This window comes from Prunus dulcis, chromosome 6, assembly GCF_902201215.1.
Source record: "Prunus dulcis chromosome 6, ALMONDv2, whole genome shotgun sequence".
NCBI lineage: Eukaryota > Viridiplantae > Streptophyta > Magnoliopsida > Rosales > Rosaceae > Prunus > Prunus dulcis.
Genome location: NC_047655.1, coordinates 13,134,021 through 13,144,124, shown reverse-complemented (window position 1 = coordinate 13,144,124; position 10,104 = coordinate 13,134,021). Strand labels below are relative to the sequence as shown.

General features: G+C 35.9%; 1 protein-coding gene across 1 annotated transcript; it reads right to left on the bottom strand.

Annotated features, from left to right (window-relative positions):
- Positions 1-3,044: 3,044 nt before the first annotated feature.
- Positions 3,045-5,487, bottom strand: LOC117631379 (non-specific lipid transfer protein GPI-anchored 2). Its single transcript, XM_034364495.1, has 3 exons — positions 5,050-5,487; positions 3,387-3,443; positions 3,045-3,289 (listed from the first exon to the last, which is right to left on the bottom strand). The coding sequence occupies exons 1-3, from the start codon at positions 5,405-5,407 to the stop codon at positions 3,174-3,176; spliced, it is 531 nt and encodes a 176-aa protein (XP_034220386.1). The 5' UTR covers positions 5,408-5,487; the 3' UTR covers positions 3,045-3,173.
- Between the last annotated feature and the right edge of the window lie 4,617 nt (positions 5,488-10,104).

Genomic DNA, 10,104 nt, shown 5'->3' with positions numbered 1-10,104 from the left:
AAAATGGTAAATGGATATAAATTAGCATCTTCTTATACACATATAGTGGCCAATGTAAATTTACAAGCCTTTACATCCTCTTACTGGCACTGCTGCAACTTCTCAGTGACAATAGGTATAAATTTAGCATACATCCACCTTTACATACTACAATTATGGATGCACTGTACCTATATATATTTGAGGAAAATATAAGAAAAATTGTGGCATCTTATATTAAATTACCATTGCAATGTTCATGTATGCACCAAAAAGGATTTGAATAAACACTTAGGGCTTGTTTGGTAGCCTATTTGGATCCAATTTTATAAACTCAAAAACAGATTTTAAGTCCAAAGCCACAAAATCCCGTTTGGTAGACCCATTTTTAAAAACTCAAACTCAAGAAAAACTCAAAAACACCCTCATTATTAAAAAAGTGAGGTTTTATAGTTTTTTTTTTCTCTCTCTCGTCTCTATCTCTCCTCACTCTCCCGTCTCTCTCTCTCTCTCTCTCTCTCTCTCTCTCTCTCTCTCTCTCTCTCTCTCCCCCCTTTTCTTTTGTTAATTTCAATTTGGGAATCTAGGGTTTCTGATTTTTCAGATTTTAAATTCAAGTTTTTTAGATCTTAAAAATAATTTGGAGTTCAATACCAAACAAGTTTTTAAATCTTAAAATCACTATTTGAAAACTCATGTTTTTAAAAAGAATCATAGTTTTAAAATTTATTTTTTTGAGTAGGATACCAAACAAGGCCTTCGAAACTTCCACATTTTTTTCTTCTTATTTTCTACAATTTTCACGCAATTGTTTTTGGCTAGCTTCACTAAAAATAAGATTTAATATTGAATTTTAATGGTGGGTTGTGGGCCCTTTTTTAATATATTTTTTAATTCTCACATAAAAGGTAACTAAGGTTAATTATATGACATGTATCACCCTTTAAAAGTGATGGTGAATATACATATTTGGTTAATGTGGTGAGTAAAAATACTCTCATTTCTCTTTCCTTTGATGGCTTCCCACGTAGCAATATTTCTCTTATTGGAGCGTTGGATCTCAGCCCACGTGCTCTGAGTTTTTTTTTTTTTTTCCTCCAAAATCCATACACAAAGGACCAAACTGAATTTTCACATATCAAATAAAAAATGGGACAGCTGATCGGCTTTGGATTTATTTTCTTCTCTAAAATCCATGTTATAGTGTTTATTTATAGGGTTTATAACCGAAATGGTCTCTCAACTATTTTTGCTTTTACTAACCGATTAGTGCTAGAGCATTCAAGGACTTCTCCCTGCGGTCGCGCCCCAACTTAATTTTATTATGTATGCGTTAGGTTTGGTAATAAATGTAAGAAAATTTATTACATTTAAGCATCCTTCGTGTCTCCTCCCCCACTACTAATCATTTTTTGTCAAAATTGCATTCAGAAAGAAAACCACAAATTTAAATCTAGTATTCTTATTTGTAATAATTTATCCAATAAAAAATGAATATAATTAAGCATTTTACGTTGGTCCCCCAAATACAGCATTCTTCCTCCGCCCCTTATTCAAGCGCTAACCGTTAGTAAGTGTTTGGGGGTGGTAGAAATCCACTTAACTCGGGCAATTCCCTAAAGCACGTGAATTGGCCGGTCACGAGAGGAATAGCGGCCGGACTTCTCAGCTACGGAGTTGGGCCGAATGAAGCTGGGCACGGATGAGACTGAGCAGCTGGGCTTTGGAGTCCCTGGGGCTTGCTAGATCTGGAGCGGCCGGAGATGCCCAAGAGATGCTCAAGCTAGATTTTTTGCGCAGATGAATATGCGGCTGGGTTTTGTTGGTATTGCGGCCGAGATTTTTGGTTTCGAGTAAACAGAGTCTTGGAGGATGCGGCTGTTGGTCTCCAATATTTGGGCTGAAAAGCTTTTGTCTTATTTTATATATATATATATATATAAATGCAAATATAACAAATGCGGCTGGGCTGTTCTATTTCAAAGTTTGGAGAGGTCTTATTTGCAAGATGCCCACTTTTATATGTATATGTATGTTTGCACTGGATTTAATGGTTTAGGCTATAAAACCCAAGTGGCTGCCTCCACCTATATTAATATACATATACATATATTAGTAAATAAAAATGGAGATTAAATGAAGGTTTTTGTCGGCGGATTAACTTGGGAGTTCCAGAATTCAAAGGATAGGATGGGCATCCATATTATTTCAAGGGTTCGGAGGTCCAAGTTTAAGCCAGTGATTCAAGTCTAGATTTTCGGAGGATTATGTGTACGTGACAGAGAGCCTCATAAGGAAAGAAATCAAGAGATTTTTTTATAGTAACTCTGAGTGTTCCAAAACAAGGAAGAATCAAGCATGTCAGACTATCAGTGTAATCCTACGGATGTGGGAGGGCTTTAGAAGGAAAGAAGTTTTAAAAGAGTTGACCTTTGGCCATTCAATGGCTAGCCCATGGGCTAACGAGTGCCCTTTATAAACCTTGCTCGACGAAAACATTGGACACACAACATCAGACAAACAAACTTATCTTTCGTCTCGCACTTTTCTTTTCCTAGACTTGGGATTTTACTTTTCAAACACCTAGTGTAGTGAGTTCTTCATTTTTCTAGTGTAAGTTTATATTTCTTGTCATTTAAATTCAAGTTTATTTCTATTGCTTTAATTTTTATTGTTATCGCACTTCAATTAAGTTTAATTTCAAGTTTGTTTCATTTTATCGTTCTTATCGTTCTCATTGCTTTTATCTTGTTCTTGCTTTATTTATCGCTTTGATTTATTTTATCGCACTTCAACTATTGTCTTTACGTTTATACGCATATTTAGTTTAATTGCATTATTTTTACATAAAACCCTAAAAATCACAAAAACATCGTATGAAACCTAACCATCCTCGATCCAACTCCTAGGAATTAGTAAGATGTCTGAGTTTGGCTTGACTCTTAAAAAGTAATGTACCTTGTAATATTTTTTTTTCTCAAACACATCACATTCAAACCAACTCATATTTGCCAGAATTTCAGTCACATTCAAAATAATTCCGATTCTAAATAAATATAGGGCTCTGTTTTAATTATGTGATGTAAATAAGAAATCCTTAATAATATAATGGAGTTAATAACATTAACATATCATCTGGCAACAACAACAATCGATTAAATGAAAATTTTGAAAGAAATCTAAATCCAAATGAATCACCAAATGGGAAGAACTGCAATAACTAAGCCAGCAAGGAAAGCCATAACAGAGTTGGCAGTCTTTGAAGCTCCACTCTTTGGTGAAGTGGGTCCTTGAGGTGTAAGCTCTGAACCTATAAATAATAAAATTAGAAGAATGCTGTAACTAAATTCTAATGCTTTTTCTGGGGATATGTATTATTATAGCTTTAATTAAAAGCAAAAACATACCAGGAGAGTTAGCCGGCGCTTCAGAAGCTGTGGGAGCTCCCACTGGAATTCCAAAAACTGTAAAATTCAGCCAAAAAAATTAAAAAAAGGGTTAGTATGACCAATTGGAGCAATTTATATGTCCAGTGATTTTTAGCTAACCGTTAAATAAAATATCAAAAGCACTTTTATGTGTGATTTATAGAATCGCCTATTAGCATAAACAATACTTACATAAGCACTTCTGAAAAAGCATACCCAAACCCGTGTATTCTAAGGCGTTAATGAAAATGTGACAGTGAAACTCGTTAATTTTTAAACTTAGACTTTTCTATGGTCAACTGTGAAATAGATACAGTATAAATCACTTTTGGCCACAAATTCGTACATGTGGACAGAAGAATAGAGACCACGTGAGTGTTTTGGTTTCTTTTATTCGGCGACATGTGATGAGAGAGAATTTTCTGGTAGGAACCATTAAGGAGATTGGTGAGAGCATTGAAATGCGGGAGGTTGGCAGCTGTTTACTCACGCGCGTCGATCATGACGTTGATTCTGGTTGTAAGGACATTACTGGAAGGAAAATACTTGACTCATAGATTTCTTCTTTCTAAACAAATCACAGTATGATATATATGCTTATAATTTTGTAGTATAATTTGTTTATTTTGTAATAATATAAGTGAATATTTATCGATAATATATCCTAAAAATGAAAAATATCAATTATATTATCTATTTATATTATATAATGTGAATAAATTATACCACGTAATTGTATTATAATACCATACAATAATTTCCTCACAAACAAAATATATATAAGCCGAAAAGTGGGTAATTTATTTTGACATAATTTCTGATGAGTAATTAATTCATAGATGCATCATGCTACCACATTCCATTGAAAAAGGCCACCAACTAGCCGAACGGAAAATTTAAAGTCCAAGATAGAGACTATCTGTCCTCTTCTGTTCATTAAATAAACACAAAGTCATGTACCCAAAAAAACAAAGTAAAAACAAAGTCCTGCTCTTGCTCTAGATTTGGTGGGGATTTTTTTATTTTTTTATTTTCCGTAATCATTTTTGGGCACTTTTGGAAAAATATCATCAATATGATTCAGCAAATTCTAAAATTTATTTTTCAAAATAGAAAAGGAAAAAAATGATTCTGTTAACACTAACAATAAATTAATAATTAAGCCAGAAAATAGTGTTATTCACACACAAAAAAAAAGGAAATAGTATTATGATTTTGTAATTTTCAAATTCAATTAAAAAAAAAAATTTGAATACCTGAATAATACGGGAAGAATACGTGTTATTAATTAAAAAGAGAGTCAAACTTAAATAATGCACCTATGCACTAATAAATAAACAAATAATATTTCATAGTTACTGAAAATTAATTCAATTATTTAGCAAAAAATTAAATGTTAATTCAATTAAAAATTAAAGGAAGCTGCGGCATCAATAACCTACAGAGAAAGCCAACTTGGTAGTTGATATGAGATAGGGTGCACGTTTTCATTGTAAGAAAACTAAGCCTACGTGCAATGCAAAATTATTTAAAATCTAATGAAGATTCGAATCCGCTATCAGTAAAGCAGATTAATTTAGAGTAATTTAAACTATCGCTCGTAAAAAAAATAAATTAAATTAAAGAATTAAATTAGACGTACGTTCGCAGGTGCTAGCAGGGGGCGTCTGAACCTTGCAAACAGTGGGAAGCTTAAGAGCCCTGTTGACATCAATTTCAAGGCCGACGCTGTTGCTGCTGTTGCTGTTGGCCAGCAAACTGCACAAGCAGATTGGGTTGTCTTTCACTAGCTCCGCCAGCTCAGGGCAGCACGGCTTGTCCGGCTTTGTCAAATTGCTGCCTGGCATCACATACGACAGGCAATCCGCCAGCCCCAGAACGGCCGTTTGGCAATCCTGCGACGCCGGCCCCGGAGCCGGAGCCGGGGCCTCCTGCCCCAAAACGGCATGTAGCATTGTCGTCGTAGTCAGCATCATCAACAACATGATGGCTCTGCCCATTTTTCTGTGTCGTAATTTTTTTTTTGTTTCTGCTCAAAGTGAGTGGGGGTTGAAGTTAAATATTGGGTTGCTTGAGAAAGGGATTTGTTTTTGTTCTGAATTTTGGGCTAGCCGAAAGTAATAATAAATGCGTGCAACTACCAGCTATAACCAACCATCGGTCATTTAATTTATGATCAATGTATTAATTTCACCATCCTCCTGCCTGCCCCTCTCTCTATCTTTGGGATCTAGTTGTGAACGTAAAGACTCACTCTTGCATTTTCTTTATTCAAATTTGTACGTTTTTATGGAAGGATCACAAACAATTTCATTTCATAAAAACAGTGTTTTCTATTTTTGCTCACTCTAACAACTTACCATTCAAATCTCGGGTGGTGTTAAACGAACTCTAAAATTAACTTAGTACTCATTATGATTTAATAATATTTAAATTAAAATGTAAAATTAACTAAGTACACCCTATTTAACTATCAAAAATATCCTTAATATACTCAAATACACTCTATCACACAACACCAAACTCATTCGAGAGCTTGTTGCGACGAGTTCGAATTTTGAACAACCACAGTTCATTAACAAGCACGGGAAATTGAAGCTTTTCAAATGCGCCATTGATTGAGAACACAGATACAGAAGGCAACCCCAAATTGTTTGAAATAAGCATCGAATGAAATGAAAGATTTATTTCTTCGTATATCTTTATAAGAAATTCCATGATCTGTCTTGGAAATTTTTTGTGCGTACTCTTTTGGTAATGGGATTAGCTCAAGCAGAAACAGGATGTTTCGCGTTGCGTATGGAAATGAAGTAAGAATGACGAACATATAGGTGGTTTTCATCGATGCATCACCTTGTAATTGCAGAGGGCTGCTGGGGATGTTGGGTTTGCTTCTCCCTAAATTAATTATACCGTGAGATTGGATGAAGTTGGATTAAGGTTGAACATAGTGAGTAGGGTTACATTTGTTTCACAATTCAATATTTTCTTTTTGGTCATTTTATATTAGGGAAAAAATCTCAAATCCTCCAAATCATGCATGGATATAAATGCATGTGTCAATGATCAAATTAAATTAGTGGGTTCATCAAAATTGTCCATTATTATTATTATTATTATTAATTTTCTTTTTCTTTTTCTTTTTTTTGACATTGACAATGAAAAAATGGTACAAAACCATTATGAATTTTCTCATGGGTCATCTACCCTTGCAAATTTCAATGAGTTCACATTCAAATCTCTCAAACACAAATTCTTAATTAGTGGGCCACACTTACCCCTTAATTTCTAAATTTGGAACTATGTCGGTTTGATCCCGTCAAGGGTACGTAGGCAGTCTAGCATCCCAATAGACGTAACCGCAACCAAATTTGAATCCCTGGTTTATTCAAACCAAATTTTCCCAAAACACTTGTCCATATGCAAATGTCAATTGTAGAAAATTAGTGGGTTTATCAAAATTGCTCATTATTTTTCTTGGACATTGACAATAAGAAAAATGGTACAAAACCATCCAACTTTTCCCACGGGTCATCTGCCCATGCAGATTTCAATGAGATTAAATTCAAATCTCTCAAACACAAATTCTCAGTTTGTGGGCCACATTTACTCATTAATTTTCAATTTTTCCCATAGGTCATCTACCTATGAAAATTTCAACATTTCCAAATTGTTTCGAAGACACAAATTCTTAATTAGTGGGTCACACTTACCCATTAGTTTCCAAATCGATTCTCTGAACTACGTTGGTTTGATCCCTTCGAAAGGGTACGTAGGCAATCTAGAGACTCAATCTATATGCAACCTTCCAAATCTTAAATCCAAATAAAATCCCTAGTTTATTCTTAACCAAATTCGCCCCAAACACAATTCAAAATTGAGTCCCTGGTTTATTCAGCTAAAATTCACTCAATACAATATGAATCAAATTTTCCTTGCAATGAGTCATTTATTCATTGCAATTCTTTGAACTATGAGTGGCTTGATTCCCGTAAGGGATACGTAGGCAGCTTGAGGTTCGACTTAGGAGCAGCGCAAAACCAAACATACACGTGTTGTTTCTTTATAATGTAATCAAATGGTGTTCCCTTGAAGCAAATGATTGTAATTAAGAGACACCGCATCTCGAATGAGTCGAACCTAAAATAATAAAACCCCATTATTTAATTAATGATGATAAAATTATGTTGGGAGGTTCACAATTTTTCTTCAACATATATGTCTCATAGTGTTCTTCCCATCAAAGACTCCCTATGAGACTTAACTTATATGCCAAGTAATCTTCATCATCCATATAAGCTCGAGTACTTTCATTTTAAATTTGAATGCCAGATATTCCTGGAGACTCTGTATTTCTGCCTTATCATCTCCAATTACAATCATATCATCAACATAAATTATTAAAGCTGTCAATTTACCTTTGCGATGCTCCAAAACAAAGTATGATACAAATTACTTTGTACATACCCAGGCTTCCTCATAGATGCAGCAAACCTCCCAAACCAAGCTCTTAGAGATTGCTTTAATCCATATAAGGATTTCTGTAGTTTGCACACTATACCCTCCTTAGAGGTTACAGGGATACCCGGCGGAAGATCCATGTATATTTCTTCCTTAAGGTCACCATGGAGGAATGGATTTTTTACATCAAATTGTAACAGAGGCCAATCATGATTAGTAGCCAAGAACAAGAGTATGCGTACAGTATTGAGTTTTGCTACTGGAGCAAAGGTCTCCGTGTAATCCACTCTGACAGGACCCGACCCAATTTCCGCTTTGGAATTTGAGTCAAGTCCTGTGCGTGTCCGACACCTGGCGAATGTCGGGCACAAAAGATCTTTTTACCCTTCTTCTTCAAATTCTCTTTAAAATGCCCTTAGACTTCTGCCGTAATTTCGGCAGAGTCTCCCCTATATTTTGACCAATCCCAAAAATTTTCACCTGTTAAACATTCAGTAAATCCATCCTAACAGCCAAAATACCTCAAGTAACAGATCTCAGCTCCATTTTTCCACTAATACTAGATATCAGAGCATACTCTAAAGTTTTCAAGGTTTCAAGGATTTTCTACAAAACTCTACCTTGGCGCGGAAGCTATGATTGGCCCGGTGGTGGATCCAGCGTACTTCTACGGCCTGGGTGTGAAAACAGTTTGAAGATGTGAGTGGACCAAACATAAGAATCTTGAAAACAGTTTAACAATCATAATAATCCCCACTATAAAAATGGTTCAATAACTAAATACGTACTCTCCATTTAAAGTATACTAAACTTAAAGCATTCTATGTAAATCATATTCAAGCTTGATAAATTTTATTCAAAAGCACTGAAATCCAAAGCTTGTATAAAACACTGAAATCAAACTTGTATAACTGAACAAAACTATATAACTGTATCAAGGCCTGAAAAATCAGAGAAGTTAGTATAAAATAGCTGAAAGTCATAACTGTATAAAAGAGCTTAAAATTCTTTAAAATTACCACCTAATTGTACCCCTGTCTTATCCGTCAATTCCCTGGCAGGTCTCGGGCGTCACGCAGGCTACCCGAGCCGCAAACTGGCGAAATCAGGGGACTATGATCAGCCTGTCCCGCCGGCAGATTCCTCGATGACACCAAGTCGGCTCGAGTCGCTCTGGCAGGATGCAGGGGACCGTAGTCAGCCTGATCCGCAATCCTGGCAGGTCTCGGGGACACAGAGTCAGCCGAGCCGCAATCCTGGCAGGTCTCGGGACACCAAGTCTGTCGAGCCGCAAATCCTGGCACTCACGGTCCGAGCGTCCCCGAAACTCGTGAGGCAAAGTCAAGTGCACTGACATAAACTGAAATCGGACTGGATGTCCGTAGACATCGGTCCAACTTTGGGTAATCACCAAAAATAAATGGGTACGAGGTGGGTTTAAAATAAATTCCTTTAGAAAAATCTGAATAATAACTGAAATCTCAAGTTGTGCTGCTATTTCTTCTGTCATAAGCCTCAAAATCTGTTTTCTATAACTCTTAAGCATGTAAAAGTAAGCAGCACACAACTTATAGAACTATTTCTGTATTAATCATGCTCAGAAACACAATAAAGCTTACTCAAGATCAAATAAGGAATTTAGTCAAATAAACTCGTTTATAAAAACTCTTTTATATTAAATCAATATAAAATCACTTATAAAATCTTATTTATGGAAACCTCTATATAACTCATTTATATAAAATAATTCATGAAAGAAAGTCCACTCACAGATGGTCCGAGCAAATTTGGACCCTTTGAAGGTCTCTTTTGCAGTCCTGTCGGGCTCCTGGTGCCTGATTACCCATAAAGATTAAATTAATAAACTGCTGAATAAAAAGAATTTCAACCAAACACCCTGCCCCCAGCTCCTAGAAATATGTGTACTCGTTTCAGGTTACTCCTATGCCCACCTTAGCTTTTTAGACAGTTAGACCGGTCTTAAGAGACCCGAAACCTTAATAAGCGATAAGCTGCCAGATTGGCCGATCCGGGACCCCGTGGGTCCACGGTCTCCGATGGCCAATCTGGGCTCCTCTGAAGATTCCTTACAGAAAAGGAACCATGTTCTGCGATTTTGGTCCGAAACGGACGGTCGGATTAGCCAAAATCGCGTTATCGCTTAAAATCCAAACCCTAGCCCCAGGGTTCGCGATTTCGGAATCTCCGGGACTCCGATTCGCAATCCATCAAATCC